Below are 19,404 nucleotides of genomic sequence, written 5' to 3' on the forward strand. Positions count from 1 at the left end.
GTCAGCAGTGATAGTATTGGGGAAAAAAAAAAACTTTCCATTTCAATTCTCCTCATCTGTAACTCTGAATAAGACTGGTACTTTCTGAGAAGCCATTTAGCAAGCTGATAGAGAGCCAGACTGATAGCATTAACCAAGGTAACAGTAGCTGCTGTAACAAAGAAACTCCAAAATGTTTGTGGCTTAGCACAAGAGTGGTTAATTTCCCACTTATGTATCCACAGAGGGTGAGAAAACTGGTTTGAAGGGTGTCTATCCTCCAACCTCAGGCTGATGGAGCCTTCTTTATCTACCATACACAACTTTCAAGGTCATCCAAGAGTCCCTTCCATTTTAGCCAAATGGAAAGAGAAAAGAACAAGGCAGAGTCCCGTGAGGGAAGTTTATATGGGCCATCTTGGAAAATGGTGCACATCACTTCCCTTCACATCCTATTGGCTAGAAATCAGTGATGTGGTCACACCCAACTACAAAGTGTGTTGGGAAATGTAGTCTCTGGCTGGGAAGTCCCATCCCAGTGACATGTCTATAGTCTGGAATCAGGAGTGGAGTGAGTCTTGAATTTTGGGTGGACATTGGCTTTGCCACTGTTAGCTTTTGTCTTCATCATGATTACATTCATCATCATATTCAGGAAGAATTGGAGCTAAATGTTTTCCAAAGCTCCTTTTAACCCTAAAAGACTATGATCTCACAGCTAGACGGTTATGGAAGCACTATTTCCCCCCTTCCTGGGGAGGCAGTATATTATTACAGTTAAGAGTAAGTATAGCCTTGGTGGAGGAGCCAAGATGGCAGAACAGCATGGAAGCTTTTTGTGTGTCTCGCGTCCACGAAATACAGCCAGACCAACACTAAACCATCCTGCACACCTAGAACACTGATCTGAAGATTAACACAACAATCTGCACAATATGAACCACAGAATTCAGCAGGATGCAGCACGGAGAGGTGAACTGGGGGAGAGAGAAGCCACAGAGGACAGGCAGTCACTTTTGCGTGTGGAGAGAGGATGGAGGTGGGGGGAGAATATGGGGAAAACGCCCCTCCCCAAAAGCAGCTGGAGAGAAGGTGGAAAGTTGGGAACAGCCTCAGGGACTGAACTAAAAAGAGAGAAAGAATAAAGGAGAGGATTTAAATTCCATTAAGATTGTAAACAGGGGGAGCGCAGAGTCTGAAACTCTGCAGCTCAATACCCGGCGGTGCTCTGGTGGGAAGGGCGAATCCCCAGGAGCAGAGTGGGGCCCAGGAGGCTCTCAGGCCACACAGGGAGAAGTGGCTTCATTGCTGGAAGGACATTTGATAGAGGCTGTGAGGCCACCTGGGCCCAGCAGACCCCGGAGAACGGCCACATTCACTGGTGCTAGAACAAGGTCATTAAGGGTGAAGGCTGGTGCCAGATGTGTGTTGTGATTTTCCATAATCCCTGAGGCGCTGCTGCTACACTGTCTTGTAAACTTTCTCTGGGGTGGGCTGGCACCTGGCCGCAGTCTCTGGGCATCAGCAGCAGCATGGTCCCACAAGCGTTCCTGGATGTGGCCAGCACCCGGCCATTGCTTGGTGAGGGGTGGAGGGGGTCAAAGCCGCAGTCCCTCAGAAGTGGGAGGCCATGGAAGACAGCTGCATCTGAGACAAAACTTGGGAGGGAGGTGCTGCCTGGGGCTTGGTCATGGACAATGTAAAAGTGGGGAGTGGACAGAATCCTAGACAAAGGATGGGTGTGCGATTGCTGACTGGGGATAACAGAGTTCCGATACTAGAGACTGGGTAGCTGGGTGACGCCATTTTCACCGCTCCTGCGCATGCACATACACACCTACAAGCCCCACAACAATCCACCCCAGTAAGCTAAGCAGTGCCAACTAGTGGAGAACAGAGCCATTACACTAAGCCCCGCCCAACTTGGCCAACCTCACTCTTCAAGAACACAAGTCTCACCTCCTGCTTAGCTGATAGACTATATAAAGTGCTTCATAGTTTGACTTTTAGGGGAAAATGAAGTAATTTCAGTCATATTTCAGTCTGTTAGTACAACTATTCAATTTTCTTCCTTTCTTTTCTCCTTTTTGTTTCTTTTTCTTGAATACAGAAAGAAAAAGTTCATTTGTATTTTCCATTTTTATTAAAAATATTTTTCTTTAATTTTTTTCTACTATATTTTTTACTTTTGTGTAATTTTTTCAAATTCTATTTTACTTCCATCATTTCATTTTAGTCTACTTCACTGTATTCATTTTTTCAAATTTTCAAATGATTTCCTTTTTCCCCCTCCTTTTTTCACTAATATATCAAGCCACTTTCAACACCCAGACCAAATACACCTAGGATCTAGCATCATTTATTCGATTTTGTGTGTGTGTGTTTGCTTTTAATTTTTTAATTTTAATATTTTCTTTTTCATTTTAATTTTTTCTACCTCATTAATTCCTTTTCTCCCTTCAAAATGATGAAACAAAGGAATTGACCCCAAAAGAAAGAGCAGGAAGAAATGACAGCCAGGGACTTAACCAACACAGATACAAGCAAGATGCCTGAACCAGAATTTAGAATCACGATAATAAGAATACTAGCTGGAGTCGAAAATAGATTAGAGTCCCTTTCTGCAGAGATAAAAGAAGTAAAAGTTAGGATGAAATAAAAAGTGCTATAACTGAGCTGTAATCTTGTACAGATGCTGCGGCGGCAAGGATGGATGAGGCAGAACAGAGAATCAGCGTTATAGAGGACAAACTTATAGAGAATGATAAAGCAGAAAAAAAGAGGGATACTGAGGCAAAAGAGCACGATTTAAGAATCAGAGATCAGTGACTCATTTAAAAGGAACAACATCAAAATCATAGGGGTCCCAGAAATGGAAGAGAGAGAAATAGGGGTAGAAGGGTTATGTGAGCAAATCATAGCGGAAAACTTTCCTAACCTGGGGAAAGACACATCAAAATCCAGGAAGCACAGAGAGCTTCCATTAGATTCAACAAAAACCGACCATCAATAAGGCATATCATAGTCAAATTCACAAAATAGACAAGGAGAAAATCATGAAAGCAGCAAGGGAAAAAAAAATCCTTAACCTACAAGGGAAGACAGATCAGGTTTGTAGCAGACCTATCCACAGAAACTTGGCAGGCCAGAAAGGAGTGGGAAGATATGTTCAATGTGCTGACTCAGAAAAATATGTAGCCAAGAATTCTTTATCCAGCAAGGCTATCACTCAAAATAGAAGGAGAGACAAAAAGTTTCCCAGATGGACAAAAATTAAAGGAGTTTGTGAGCACTAAACCAGCCCTGCAAGAAATTTGAAGGGGGACTCTCTGAGGGGAGAAAAGATGAAAATACATACATACATACATACATACATACATACCAAAAGCAACAAATATTAGAAAGGACCAGAGAACACCACCAGAAACTCCAACTCTACAAGCATCGTAATGACAATAAACTCATACCTTTCAGTACTCACTCTAAATGTCAATGGACTAAATGCTTCAATCAAAAGACTTAGAGTAACAGAATGGATAAGAAAACAAGATCCATCTATATGCTGTTTACAAGAGACCCACTTTAGACATAAAGACACCTTCAGATTGAAAGTAAGGGGATGGAGAACCATCTATCATGCTAATGGTCAACAAAAGAAAGCCCGAGTAGCCATACTTATATCAGACAATCTAGACTTTAAAATAAAGACTGTATCAAGAGATGAAGAAGGTCCTTATGTCACAATTAAGGGGTCTATCCACCAAGAAGACATAACAATTATAAATATTTATGCACCAAATGTGGAACACCCGAATATATAAATCAATCACAAACATAAAGTAACTCATTGACAATAATACCATAATAGTAGGAGACTTCAACACCCCACTCACAGCAATGGACACATCATCTAATCAAAAAATCAACAAGGATGGGGAGCCTGGGTGGCTCAGTTGGTTAAGCGTCCAACTTCAGCTCAGGTCATGATCTCGCGGTCCGTGAGTTTGAGCCCCGCATCAGGCTCTGGGCTGATGGCTCAGAGCCTGGAGCCTGCTTCCCATTCTGTGTCTCCCTCTCTCTCTGCCCCTCCCCCATTCATGCTCTGTCTCTCTCTGTCTCAAAATAAATAAATAAATAAATAAACAAACAAACAAATGTTAAAAAAAATCAACAAGGAAACAATGGCTTTGAATGACACACTGGACCAGATGGACTTAACAGATATATTCAGAACATTTCATCCTAAAGAAGCAGAGTATACATTTTTCTCCAGTGCACATGGAATGTTCTCCAGAATAGACCACATACTGGGACACAAATCAGCCCTCAGCAAGTGCAAAAAGATCGAGATCATACCATGCATATTTTCAGACCACAATGCTATGAAACTTGAAATCAGCCACAGGAAAAAATTTGGAAAGGTAACAAATACTTGGAGACTAAAGAACATCCTACTAAGGAATGAATGGCTAACCAAGTAGTTGAAGAGGAAATTAAAAAGTATATAGAAGCCAATGAAAATGGTAACACCACAGCCAAACCTCTGAGACGCAGCAAAGACAGTCATAAGAGGGAAGTACATAGCAATCCAGGCCTTCCTAAAGAAGGAAAAAAGGTCTCAGATGCACCTTACACCTTAAGGAGCTGGAAAAAGAACAGCAAATAAAGCCCAAAACCAGCAGAAGACAAGAAATAATAAAGATGAGAGCAGAAATTAATGCTATCAAAACCAAAAAAAAGTAGAACAGGTCAATGAAACCAGAAGCTGGTTCTTTGAAAGAATTAAGAAAATTGATAAGCCACTGGCCAGTTTGAACAAAAAAAAAAAAAAAAGAAAAAGGAAAGGACCCAAATAAATAAAATCAAGAATGAAAGAGGAGAGATCATAACCAACACAACAGAAATAAAAACTATAATAAGAGAATATTATGTGCAATTATATGCCAATAAAATGGGCATTCTGAAAGAAATGGAAAAATTCCTAGAAACATATACACTACCAAAACTGAAACAGGAAGAAATAGAAAATTTGAACAGACCCATAACCAGTAAGGAAATCGATTTAGTAATAAAAAATCTGGCAAAAAAACAAGATTCCAGGGCCAGATGGCTTTCCAGGGGAATTCTACCAAACATTTAAGGAAGAGTTAACACCTATTCTCTTGAAGCTGTTCCAAAAAATAGAAATGGAAGGAGAACTCCCAAACTCTTTCTATGAGGCCAGCATTACCTTGATTCCAAAACCAGACAGAGACCCCACTAAAAAGGAGAACCATAGACCAATTTCCCTGATGAACATGGTTGCAAAAATCCTCAACAAGATATTAGCCAACTGGATCCAACAACACATTAAAAAAAACTATTCACCACGGCCAAGTGGGATTTATACCTGTGATGCAGGGCTGGTTCAATATCTGCAAAATAATTAACGTGATTCATCACATCAATAAAAGAAAGGACAAGGGGCGCCTGGGTGGCGCAGTCGGTTAAGCGTCCGACTTCAGCCAGGTCACGATCTCGCGGTCCGTGAGTTCAAGCCCCACGTCAGGCTCTGGGCTGATGGCTCGGAGCCTGGAGCCTGTTTCCGATTCTGTGTCTCCCTCTCTCTCTGCCCCTCCCCCGTTCATGCTCTGTCTCTCTCTGTCCCAAAAATAAATAAACATTGAAAAAAAAATTTTTTTAAATAAAAGAAAGGACAAGAGCCATATGATCCTCTCAATAGGTGCAGAGAAAGCATTTGACAAAATACAGCATCCTTTCTTGATAAAAACCCTCAAGATAGTAGGGATAGAAGGATCATACCTTGAGATCACAAAAGCCATATACGAAAGAACAACTGATAATATCATCCTCAATGGGGGAAAAACTGAGAGCTTTCCCCTTAAGGTCAGGAACAAGACAGGGATGTCATTCTAACCAGTGTTATTCAAAATAGTATTGGAAGTCTTAGCCTGTGCAATCAGACAACACAAAGAAATAAAAGGCATCCAAATCGGCCAGGAGGAGGTCAAACTTTCACTCTTCACAGATGACATGATACTGTATATGGAAAACCCAAAAGATTCCACCAAAAAACTGCTAGAACTGATTCATGAATTCAGCAAAGTTGCAGGATATCAAGTCAATGCACAGAAATCGGTTGCATTCCCATTCACCAACAATGAAGCAACAGAAAAATCAAGGAATCAATCCCATTTACAGTTGCACCAAGAACCATAAAATACCTAGGAATAAATCTAAGCAAAGAGGTGAAAAACCTATATGCTGAAAACTATAGAAAGCTTATGAAAGAAATTGAAGAAGACACAAAAAAATGGAAAAATATTCCATGCTTCTGGATAGGAAGAAAAAATATTGTTAAAATGTCGATACTACCCAAAGCAATCTACATATTCAATGCAATCCTTACCAAAATAACACCAGCATTTTTCACAGAGCTAGAACAAATAATTCCAAAATTTGTATGGAACCAGAAAAGACCCCGAATAGCCAAAGCAATCTTGAAAAAGAAAACCAAAGCAGGAGGCATCACAATCCCAGACTTCAGGCTGTACTACAAAACTATAATCATGAAGGCAGTATGGTACTGGCACAAGAACAGACACTTAGACCAATGGAACAGAATAGAGAACCCAGAAATAGACCCACAAATGCATGGCCAACTAATCTTAGACAAAGCAAGAAAGAATATCCAATGGAATAAAAACAGTCTTTTCAGCCTGTGGTACTGGGAAAACTGGACAGCAACATGCAGAAGAATGAACCTGGACCACTTTCTTACACCATACACAAAAATAAACTCAAAATGGATGAAAGACCTAAGACAGGAAGCCATCAAAATCCTCGAGGAGAAAGCAGGCAAAAACATCTTTGATCTTGGCCACAGCAACTTCTTACTCAACACGTCTCTGGAGGCAAGGGAAACAAAAGCAAAAATGAACTACTGGGACCTCATCAAAATAAAAACCTTCTGCACAGTGAAGGAAACAATCAGCAAAACTAAAAGGCAACCGACAGAATGGGAGAAGATATTTGCAAATGACATATCAGATAAAGGTTTAGTATCCAAAATCTATAAAGAACTTATCAAACTCAACACCCAAAACACAAATAATCCAGTGAAGAAATGGGCAAAAGACGTGAATAGACACTTCTCCAAAGAAGACATCCAGATGGCCAACCGACACATGAAAAAATGCTCAACTCACTCATCATCAGAGAAATACAAATCAAAACCACAATGAGATACCACCTTACACCTGTCAGAATGGCTAAAATGAACAACTCAGGCAACAACAGATTTTGGCGAGGATGCGGAGAGAGAGGAGTTCTTTGGCACTGATGGTGGGAATGCAAACTGGTGCAGCCACTCTGGAAAACAGTATGGAGATTCCTCAAAAAATTAAAACTAGAACTACCCTATGGCCCAGAAATTGCACTACTAGGTATTTATCCAAGGGATACAGGTGTGCTGTTTCAAAGGGGCACATGCACCCGAATGTTTATAGCAGCACTATCAACAATAGCCAAAGAATGGAAAGAGGCCAAATGTCCCTCGATGGATGAAGGGATAAAGTAGATGTGGTATATACACACAATGGAGTATTACTTGGCAATCAAAAAGAATAAAATCTTGCCATTTGCAACTATGTGGATGGAACTGGAGGGTGTTATGCTAAGCAAAATCAGTCAGAGAAAGACAAATATATGACTTCACTCATATGAGGACTTTAAGAGACAAAACAACATAAGGGAAGGGAAACAAAAATAATATAAAAATAGGGAGGGGGACAAAACAGAAGAGACTCTTAAATATGGAGAACAAACAGAGGGTTACTGGAGGGGTTGTGGGAGGGGGGATGGGCTAAATGGGTAAGAGGCACAGATTCAAGGAATCTACCCTTGAAATCATTGTTGCACTATATGCTAACTAACTTGGATGTAAATTTTTTTAAAAAGAGTAAGTATAGTCTTGGGGTGCCTGGGTGGCTCAGTCAGTTAAAGCATCCGACTCCAGCTCAGGTCACGATCTCACAGTTCATGAGTTCAAGCCCCGCACTGGGCTCTGTGCTGACATGTCAGAGCCTGGAACCTGCTTCAGATTCTGTGTCGTCTTCTCTCTCTGCCCCTCCCTGCTCTCACTCTGCCTCTCTGTCTCAAAAATAAATAAGCAATAGGAAAAATTAAAAAAAATTAAGTATTGTCTTTAAAGATGGTTTGCGTTTCAAATCCCTTTTTATTTTTTAGTTGTATGATCTTGGGTGAGATTTCAATCTCTTTGGGCTTTAGTTTCCTCATTAGAAAATGGGCAGAGATTGGCAAATGACAGTGCTGAGGCTGAGTCAGGCCTACCTTCTGTTTTTGTAAAAAAAAAAAAAATCTGTTTCGTAAAATAGTCTTTTTTTTGTTGGAACCATAACTACCAACATCTGAGGGCTTGAGAAGAGAGATGTCCCAATTCAGATAGAGCAAATTCTCTCTTCCTCCATAAAAATTTAATTTAGGCTCTCCATTGATTGGATGATGCCCACCCTCATTGGTTAGGGTGATCTTCTTTGTTCAGTTTACTGATTCAAATGGTAATATATACCTGAAACACTCTCAGAGACACACCCAGGAATAATGTTTTACCAGTTATCTTGGCATTTTCCTTAGCTCAGTTGAGTTAACACAAAAAAATTAAGCATCTCACCTACCCAAAAGATAAGGGCCATGGAATATTCATCTACCAACTCTGATCCATCATGGATCTGAGGACTGTTTGTGTGGTATTTATTCCTCAGCACTTCTGGCCTGCCCCATCCATGGGGTAAGCATGGGCCAGTGAGAGCTCCCCACAATGTGTTGCCCGTAGGCAAAATGTCATAGGTGTTAGGATTGAAAATGCAGGGGGCATCTGGGTGGCTCAGTCGGTTAAGCCTCCGACTTTGGCTCAGGTCACAATCTCGCAGTTCATGGGTTTGAGCCCATGTCGGGCTCTGTGCTGACAGCTCAGAGCCTGAAGCCTGTTTCAGGTTCTGTGTCTCCCTCTCTCTGCCCCTCTCCCACTCATGCTCTGTCTGTCTTTCTCTCTCTTGAAAGCAAATAAACATTAAATAAAAAGAAAATGCAGGTCAACATCCAGGAAATGTCAACTGCTGAGGATTGGATCAGGTGGAGACAACACTCCTAACTCTTGTCTCCCCTGCAGGTGCTGTGTTCCATCATCGCTGGTGTGCTGCACTACCTCTACCTGGCCTCCTTCACCTGGATGCTCCTTGAAGGGCTACAGCTTTTCCTAACCGTCAGAAACCTCAAGGTGGCCAATTACACCAGTGCAGGCAAATTCAAGAAGAGGTTCATGTGCCCTTTTGGCTATGGGGTTCCAGCTCTGATTGTGGCTGTGTCTGCAATAGTAGGACCCCAAAATTATGGAACATATGATCGGTAAGAATGATGTGTGCCTTTAGGGTAGAAGTTGTGTCCATGGCTGATGCGAGATCTGAAATCAAAAAACATTTCAGCACATTTGCTGTTGTGAGTTATACATCAAACCAGTCCTTTTTTTTTTTTGAGCCAGAATTCTATTTTCTCTTCAAAATTCCTAGAGGAATGGTTCTCAGCATCTTTGGGGTTGGATCCTCTTAAGAACTTTGGTAAAACCTAGAGCCTATTTCCCCAAATAGGGAAATGTACCTTTCAGACAAATGTACTTACACATAAAATTTTGAATTCAGTTTAGGAAATTAGGGAGAAAAAAAAGCACATTTGGGAAACTCAGGAACATAAAAGCCCACCTGTGGCCTCTATGTTCTGTATGATTCTGAAAGAGTAGGTTGAATACGTTGAGGTTAATCCCCCAAATGTAAAGAGTAACAACAATAGAAATAAATCTAGAGGTCCTGTTCTGTATCAGAGATAACACAGTATTTTCTTATTCTCCCCATGACCCTGTGGAATCAGCACTGTTCGTTACTTCATACACAGGACACCTGGTACTTAGTCCATCTAAGAAACTTTCTCAAGGTCACAGCTAAAAAGAGAGTAAGTTCAGAATTCCCAAGGCAGCATTTTTAGCCTGACTAAAGAAGTTTAGAAAGCTCCATAAAGTTAGTTGAAGAAGCTGGTATATTGGCAATGGGGCTTAGGTTAGGAAGTAGGTATACATGTACTAAGGTATCATGTACAAAGGTGTCCCTCTTGAAAAAAAGAAGCCCCATCTCCAGCTTGAACCATACATCCTGCCAGAATGATTCTGGAGATACAGTGGCAGGGTAGATCAGGGGTTGGTAAACTTTATAAAAGGCCAAATTGTGCCTGTTTTTGTCTCTATGGGCCGTATGGTCTTTGTGGCAATTACCCAGTGTTGTCCTTGTAGTGAGAGAGAAGCCAAGTCATAGACCATATGTTAATGGATGAGTGTGGCTGTGTTTCAATAAAACTTTATCTATAAAAACATGGGGTGAACTGGATTTGCCCTGTGGGCTATTGTTTACAACCCTTAGAATAGAACTTAAGTGTGGGAGCTTTTCTGCCCACTCAGTGTTGGCAATTGCTTGTTAAATTGACCAGTTTTATGCTGTGAGGTCTCTGTTTAGAATAAATTATGCTAACTTTGCCAACATAAGCCATGACATAATAAAAGGTATTTGGGCAGCTGAGTATTTGGTATATGGAACATATTTAATTTGTGTTGGTAGTTTTTCTTGCTGTAGCTGTTACTATTTTTACTCTCTTATAGCAATCATTATTAGGGTACTGTTTATTGAGCCTTACCTCTTTGCCAGGAACTGTACTCAAATTTGTATACACATTATCTCATTTTAATCTTTCCTACAAGATCTATATTAGGAAAACTGCAAAATCCTGATGAAAGAAATAAAAGAAGTTTCAAATAAATGGAGAGATAGTCCATGTTCATGGATAGGAAAACTCAATATTGTCAAGAAGTCAGTCTGTCAGTTCTTTCCAACTTGATCTGTAGATTGAATGCATTCTCAACCACATTCTCAGACAATTATTTTGTAGATATTGATAAAATTATTCTAATGTTCGTACAGAGAAGAAAAAGACCCTAAATAGCTAACACAATATTGAAGGAGAACAAAGTCATAGGAGTGACCCTACCTGACTTCAAGACTTTGCATATAACCACAGTAATTATTTAATCTTTTAATACTTCTGTTTGCCCCCACTCTACACTTGGGGAAACTGAGGCTTAGAGCACACAGCTTATGTCAGATGAGGACCCATGTCTGATTCCACCTAAAGTCCAGGCTCTGAATTAAATGATTCCTGGCACTGGTTGGATCTTGCTATAGGAGTCTGAATTCAAGACCTTTGCCTTCTGAGAAATAGCTAATTCACACCTTTCTCTCAACAGCTGCTGGCTCAAGCATGACAAAGCGTTCATCTGGAGTTTTATGGGACCAGTGGCAGTCATTATCTTGGTGGGTGACTAGTGATAGTTATTGATGTGCCTGCCCTGGGTTTGCCAAGCATAGTGTGTTTCTTTCTGTTAAAGCAGAAGTGAGGTGAAGATAAGGAAAATATAGTCTAATGTGATTTACCCCTCTTCCTGAAAACACAGTCTTCATATCTCTTTCCCAGGCTCCCTCCTGGTTCACTTGTTACTCTGATGTAATATAACCCTCTGCTGGAGATTCTTCTAAAAATCCCACATTTGTTCATTCAAAAACTATTTAGTGGGGCATCTGTGTGGTTCAGTCGGTTAAACATCCAACTTTGCTCAGGTCATGATCTCGTAGTTTGTGAGTTTGAGCCCCGCATCGGGCTCTGTGCTGACAGCTCAGAGCCTGGAACCTGATTCAGATTCTGTTTCTCCCTCTCTCTATGGCCTTCCCCCACTCACACTCTCTTTCCCTCTCTTTAAAAAAATAAGTAAACATTTTTTAAAAATTTTAACAAATATTCAGCAAATATCTACTCTTCATAGAGTGATATGTTTTCCTGTTTGTCAGCAACTTCCTGATCACATCATTGTCCTGCTATAGCTATCAAGAGTACTCTTTTGGGGCGCCTGGGTGGCGCAGTCGGTTAAGCGTCTGACTTCAGCCAGGTCACCATCTCGCGGTCCGTGAGTTCGAGCCCTGTGTCAGGCTCTGGGCTGATGGCTCGGAGCCTGGAGCCTGTTTCCGATTCTGTGTCTCCCTCTCTCTCTGCCCCTCCCCCGTTCATGCTCTGTCTCTCTCTGTCCCAAAAATAAATAAAAACGTTGAAAAAATTAAAAAAAAAAAAGAGTACTCTTTCACTTTCTAGGTGTCTTGGTTTGAATGATAAACTATATAGTCACCCTAATCAAGCACCAAGTGCCACAAGTTCATATATACACAATGTGCTGTATAAAAGACCAGACCATAGCATAGCATCCAACGAGGCCTGTATCTTTTGGGGAAAGATTCTTAGGTCCAACTCAAACTATGTTGCATGACCTGGACTCCAGAGAAAATTCCAAGTCAACTTTTAGTTCTGTGTCCACAGATAAACTTGGTGCTCTACTTTCAAATCCTGTGGATTTTGAGAAGTAAACTTTCCTCCCTCAACAAAGAAGTTTCTACCATTCAGGATACCAGGTAAGAAGGCCCTAGAATCCGTGGTATCCACAGATTTTTTCCTACAGGACTACTTTTCTTTCTGACTGGGAATGAATAACCCATATAAAAAGCTAATATAAAATATCCTGGTACTTGGTAAAGGGTAAGGGGGGTACAATTTCTAGAAGTAAAAACTATAATTTTCAGGTAGCTTAATGTACTCCTTGATCTCTTTCCTCAACAAATATTCATTGGGTGCTCCTGTGTGTAGCATACTGTTCATATGAAATTCATGCCAAGAGTATCAATATTATCTCTCCCCAACCTCGTGAGTCCACCCACTTCTGGGGGCTCCATTATCCTTGGGTGTAGACACTCAGTTCTTACTGGCACTGATCTAAGTAATTGGAAATAATAAGAACAACTAATATTAACTAGGAACTTGATAGATGATGGGAATTTACCAATATTGTTTCACTGAATGCCTATAACTCCAATCTATGAGGTGGGCATGACTACTAACCCCCATTGATATGAGGAGCAGGTACTCATGTTACCCAAAAGTGGGCAAGAGTCAGGTGCGTTGGTGAGTCAGATGAACAAAACTTAAGGAGCATCTTTCCAACTTCAGACCCTGGCTTTGATCTCCTCTGCTTATCATACAAACCGACATCTCCTAGCCTTGGTGTTTTCTGCCCTAGAGGGTCAGAGTGTCCCCCTTCTTAGTGTTTCCTCATCCTTCTACACATGTGTGGATGAGTGTAGGCTCACACACCATGTGCGCACACACACACACACACACACACACACACACACACACACGTCAGCTGTCCCAGACAGTTGCCATCAACAACCCTTCTATTTGACAAAACACAATTTTCTTGAAGAAGCCCAACAGCATGCTATGATCTGAAGTCATGATATCATCATCAGTACACATTTTCAGTACAACTTTCTAGAAGGCACTTTCCACACATCTTCCAATAGGTTCAGATAAATCATTTCCAAGAATAGGAGAAAGGATTATTCTCAGAAGCAGTGATTGAAAGCATGGGTTCTGCCTCATCTTCGAGTTGTATGACTTTGCATGAGTCACTTAAGCACATGAGGTGATGCGAAGTTTAAATCAGGTAATGCGTGCAAAGCATTTAGCACAGTGCCCAACATATAATGATCAGTGATAGTTATTATTACTCCTGTTCCTTCCCAGAGTCATGACATTTAAAGCCATTGCTCAGCTATTTATACTGGGCTGTTCTTGGGGCCTTGGCTATTTTATGGTTGAAGAGTTCGGGAAGATGATCGGATCAATCATTGCCTACACATTCACCATCATCAATGTCCTGCAGGGGGTTTTGCTCTTTGTGGTACACTGTCTCCTTAATCACCAGGTAAGGCTAATTGTTTTATTTATCACCAGCTGAGTCCCACCATCTTATTGAATGGCTATTCACATTCTCACCCTTTTCTGATCTTTTATATTTGTATCTTGTGGTTGCCCTGATTCTGGGGAAAAGGTTTAGGGGCTGCTTGGGTATGCTGTGTGTTCTGGGTGCATCTGACTAAATTTCACATTCCAATCTCTATCTTAAGAGTGTGCTTTTGTCAGCTGGAGATGACAGAACAAAATATCATAGATCATGTGTCTTGGACAACAGAAATATCTCTTATAATTCTGGAGGCTGGAAATCTGAGGTCAGGGTGACTGTGCAGTTGGGTTCTGGTGAGAATGCTATTTTTTTTTCCAGAAGTCCACCTTCTTGCTGTGTCCTTCCATAGGAGAGACAAGGAGAGAGAGCTTTTGTGTTTCTTTTTAACAGGACACTAATCCTATTGGATCAGGGCTCTACCATTTATTCTTAGTCACTCCTATAAAGGTCATATCTTCAAATACAATCATCCTGGAAGGTTAAGCCTTTAACATATGAATTTTGAGGAGACACAACTTAGTCCATAGCAGAGAATTTATCAGTCAGGATAAGGGAGATTATGCTGCAGTAACAAATAGCCACCACCCCCTAATTTCAGTGGGTGACAACAATAAAGTTTATTTCTTGCTCATGCTACATAACTGTGTCTTGATCTACATTGTCTTCACTCTGGGATACAGGCTGAAGGGGCAGCCCTTATTTAGAATATTGGTATTTTTGTGGCAAAGGGAAAAGAGATCCTGGCCAACTGTACCTGAATTAGTTCTCTTTCATTGGCTGGAGCTAGTCATGTGGCCATACCTGAGTTCACCAGAAAGAGGACACATAATCCTCTTACAGTGTAGTGCACTTTAGGGAGGGGCACTGGAAAATTTGGCATAATATGCCAAAAACAGAGAGACTTCAGCTCTAGTGTTAGGTTTTACACTGAGTAGGCTGCTGTGTGGGCAGCTTTCTTACCCTCTCTGAGCCTCAATCTTCTCATCTGTGTATATGGCAATACGTGCCTCACAGGGTTGAGAATTAAATGAGATAATGCAATATGAATCTCCTCGTGCAGTTCTTGTGAGGGTCATTATTATAATTTTACTCCTCATAGAATATTGGAAACAATTTTCCTGACTTCCCCACCCTCCCTTTGCTATTTAGTGGAACTACCATCAATTAAGATGCTTGTGGCAAAAAGACCATCGTAACACTTTACTAATTTCTCTTTCGTCTTCTAGTGCCTTCTCAATGCTTGGTACTCCTCACACCCAAAAATGAAGTACAACTTAAGTGTCTTGGTAAAATAATGTCGAGTATTAAGTATTTAAATATCTTTTTCAGACATGTTAAGCAGGTTACATGAAGGGAATCCATGTAATCACAGGGGGTGTTTGTATGTAATGGTTAGTTTGGGGTCCTGAGTAAGAATCATGAGGTGTTGAATTCTGTCTGTATGACCTTGGGCAAGTCCATGTACTTCCACAAGCTTCAGATTCTTTACCTTCAATTGCTGATAAGGGAAGAGCCTTTCTCCTTTGGTTTATGGAAGATGACATTGCATATGGTGCAAAGTGTATTGAACATAGCTTCATCCTTATAATCACCACCAGCAGCATCACCATCATCACCTTCACCATCCTCCTCCTCCTTGTTCTCAGCATCATCATCACCACCACCTCTCTGTAGAGACTTTGTAGTGCCCAACATCTAGTAAATGCCTTTTCTACAATGAGAAAGTTGAATTTCAGAATGAATTAACAAGAGGACTATACAGAAAAGTAATGAAAAGGCAGTCATAGGGCTTGGCATCTATATCTTTGGCCTCCTATTTGGGGTCCTTTCTCTCTAACCAAGTTCTGGACATGACACAAACCTCTATATTCCTCAGGTGCGAATGGAATACAAGAAGTGGTTTAGTGGGATCTGGAAAGCGATTGAGACTGAAAGCTTTGACGTATCTCGCTCTACGATCCAAACCAAAATGGTAAGATCAGCTTCTCTGCAGTGATGTGTACTTGCTAAACCCAACGTCTCCTACAACCAAGAGCTTCCTGGTTCTTGATCTAAAAGAAAAGAGAAATTTCATTAGCTTCCTGCATTATGCTGCTGGTTTCTGGTTTTTGAGACCAAAACCAGTGGAGTTCTGCTTGCTTGCTTGCTTGCTTGCTTGCTTTCTCTCTCTCTTTTTCTCTCTCTCCCTTTCTCCCTCCTTCCCTCCCTCCCTTCCTTCTCCCCTCCTTCCCTTTCTTTCTTCCTGCATCCCTCCTTCCCTCCTTCATCCTTCCTTCCCTATCCTCAATCCCTCCTTTATCATCCCTCCTTCCCTCCCTCCTTCTTCCCTCCTTCATTCATTTCTTTATTCCTTCCTTCCAGCCCTGTCTTTCTCTCTCTCTCTCTCTTTCTTTCATCCTCTCTCTCTTTCTCTCCCTCTCCCCAGTCTTTCCACAAATATCCAAATGATAATTTAACAACATTCATTTAACAAATATTTATTGATTATCCAGTACCTGCTAGATACTGTATTAGGTGTTGGGGAAACAGCAGTGGACACATTGACAAAAATCCTTGCGCTCACAGGACTGATGTTGGAGTGGGGTGGGGGTGGGGGGCTGACAATAAACCCCCAAGTGTAGATTATACAGTATATCACAAAGTGATGTGTGCTATAGAAAAATACAGAGCAGTGAAGAGAAATCAGGATGCATGGGGTGAGGGGAGTTTGGTTTTCAGTAAGGTGGTCCCGGTGACAGCCCTTCACAGTCTCTGTCACTACATTCTATTTTAATTCTCTGTATGATGTGCCTCTCTGCATAATATTTGTCTTAGTCTTAAAAACATTGAAGTATTTGCTTTTGGTCAGCCTCTGCTCCCCTGTAAGTTTCACTGTTGTGGTCACTATTGTTTTCCTTCTACCTAGAGCAATGCCTGGCCCACAAAAGACGTTGAGTGTCTAAATTCCTTGCTTACAGATGAGCAAACAGACTGGGAGAGTCCACATGATTTGCTCAAAGCTACTCAGCTGGGTAGAGGGTTCCAACTTGGGTCTGTTTTTCTCTGAAAGTTGACAGCTTTCCTTAGTTGTCACCAGAGTTGTCACCCCAGATTGTCAACAATATTGGGACCAGCTTGATAGGACATGCACTCTCATGTTAAGGACAATTCTGCTTAGTGGCTGCTGATTATGTCCTATCAGTGTATGCCACAGGTTCACCTCTTGGCTAGAATCAGCAGCGGCCAAAGGATATGTCAACCTGAACTGTGTAAAAGAACTTTCCCAATGCTTGTAGTCCCCCAAAACATGTCACATAGTAGAATCCATAGTGTGGATTCTGGGGTTTGCCAGGTTTGAGTTCGTATTTTGACCCTTTCAGATTTTAGGTGGTAGATGATGGGCAAATAATTTAACTTCTCTGAGCCTCAATTCATTCATCGTTGAAATGCCCAATTGATTGAGGAACGAAACAATGTACATGAAAGCACTTTGCTCTACTCTGAACCATGTCAACGCTGCTTTTTATTAATACCAAATTATCAAAAGTCAGCTACATAGAAGGCCCCAAACAGTAATCTTGTCCCCTTATCTTTGGACAACACTTTTCTCTGTAAAAAGTGCATATCCATCCTTACAGTCATTACTGATCCTCTGTAGCATTTAAGTGATTCGTCACTGTTTGAATGGAGCCAACATGCCTGGGTTCAAGTGACGACTCCACCAGTTGCAGGCTGCATCAGCTTACGCTAGCCACTTAATGTCTCTGTGCCTCAGTTTCTTCATCTGTAAATGAGGATGATAATAGTATCTATCTCATCATGAGAAGTAAGTGAGGTCATATGTGCTAAGAGCTCAGGACGCTGCCTGGTCCACAGTAAACACCCTGTAAATGTTTGTGAAAAGATAAAACAAATAAAAAGACCATTGCAGATGGTGTTTGGGGACGGGAGAGGCTGTAAGCCATATATTAGGACCTCTTTACTGAGCTTTGGACCTTAAAGAAATTCTTGCTTGTTCTATCTAGGCACTGCTGGAAGTCCTAGGTAATTTCTGAGGTGTTAATTTCTCTTCAGCTTTTTCTACACATTATTTCCCCCCAAATAGGAGGAACCAACAACATCATCAGAATTCTATCGCAGAAGAGACGCTGCGTCTGTTCAACCACAGCCTCAGACTCTGATCTCTGCTCTTTGGCTAAAACCAGCAAACTGAGCTGCTGTGGACAGCGCCCCCTGTGGTGACACATGGATGGGACAAATGCCACCATCTGTCTTTCTCCTGAAAGCAGTCTGTGACTCTTTTCCCTATTTTGGCTTCTGTCTCCGTAGAAAGAAAGGGGTGTCGAGAGACTACTGAGACCCCCAAACCCAGAATTGCATATCGTGTGCCATTAAATGCTCAGAGAATTCTTTTTAACAACGAGGGAAATAAAGGGATTTTCATCTTCCAGCTAATACTACCTTGCCCAGGATTTATTGGCCAACATCTGGATTCAGCTTGCAGATTTCTCTCTCTGAATTTTTGGCTCCACTTTATACTCCTGAAGATCTTGCATCACTCAACATTTTCATAGTTCAATAACTCCCATATGAATAAATATTAAAAACAGGGTTGTATTCTTGCGTTGTAAAAATACACCTCCATCCCACTCAGGAGGGCGTCCTAAGGAAATGTCTAGTGGTCAGGAGACCAGCACTGTCTTCTTTGCTTGATGACTTTCAAACCTACTCATATACTCAGGTTAATTTTAGTGTGATCTCAAGCACTCGCTTTAGTAGCACATATACTTAATGTCACATCATGTCCTCATGGAAATGCTCCCAAACCAATAGCAGCGGGGGGGGGGCGGGGGGGGGTTGTCACAGCAGTCCTTTGGCCTTATGTATTTAGTTTTAACATTTCTAATTTTGTTTTCAAAGTCATTGGATTTAGTGTGTTTTTCAGCACCAAAATAAATAAATGTATGGCTAACTTTGTTACCAGACAGTATTTTAAAAGCAACTTTAAATAATAACAGCAGGAAATGTAAAAATAGCAGCTGAGACTCACCGTGATTCATTTGAAGAGATTTCTTGTGCAGTTTTTAAGGCATGAAACAAAGACTGTCCCTTTTTCTGCTTAAGTGTCTCTTCCACATGGTGGTGATGCAAACAGAATGCATGATTCACTCCACTTGCCGGCTTTAAAATTATGTGATTCGTCTCAGGGAGACAAATTGGGGAGATTCACGTGGTTTCAAAATGCATGCCTGCGGTGTGACTTTTTATATCCTGCAATTTCAAATATACACGAATAGAACTCGCATGAAATGCAACCTTCCTGGGCAGTTGACAAATCCTTGTGCTTAAGCCCCACTAATGTCGCTGCTGTTTTTGCATCCAAAACAGTTGCAAAAAGTGAATAAACAAGCCAAATGTTCTAGGCGCTTCGGGTTTGGACCTCTCTATTCAATATTTTCACTTCCTCCCAACATCAGGTCGGC

At 41.2% G+C, this 19,404-nt stretch overlaps 1 protein-coding gene across 1 annotated transcript in view; it reads left to right on the forward strand.

Annotated features, from left to right (window-relative positions):
• LOC125161263 (adhesion G protein-coupled receptor E4-like) overlaps positions 1-18,714 on the forward strand; it is a 44,291-nt gene extending 25,577 nt beyond the window's left edge. Inside the window, exons 12-17 of the mRNA XM_047851002.1 lie at positions 9,170-9,405; positions 11,342-11,408; positions 12,460-12,551; positions 13,723-13,903; positions 15,819-15,914; positions 18,027-18,714. Coding sequence (XP_047706958.1) covers positions 9,170-9,405; positions 11,342-11,408; positions 12,460-12,551; positions 13,723-13,903; positions 15,819-15,914; positions 18,027-18,134 — 780 coding nt within the window. The 3' untranslated portion in view covers positions 18,135-18,714. The remainder of the gene's footprint in view (positions 1-9,169; positions 9,406-11,341; positions 11,409-12,459; positions 12,552-13,722; positions 13,904-15,818; positions 15,915-18,026) is intronic.
• The last annotated feature ends 690 nt before the right edge of the window (positions 18,715-19,404 follow it).

The sequence above is a fragment of the Prionailurus viverrinus genome, chromosome A2 (assembly GCF_022837055.1).
Source record: "Prionailurus viverrinus isolate Anna chromosome A2, UM_Priviv_1.0, whole genome shotgun sequence".
Lineage (NCBI taxonomy): Eukaryota > Metazoa > Chordata > Mammalia > Carnivora > Felidae > Prionailurus > Prionailurus viverrinus.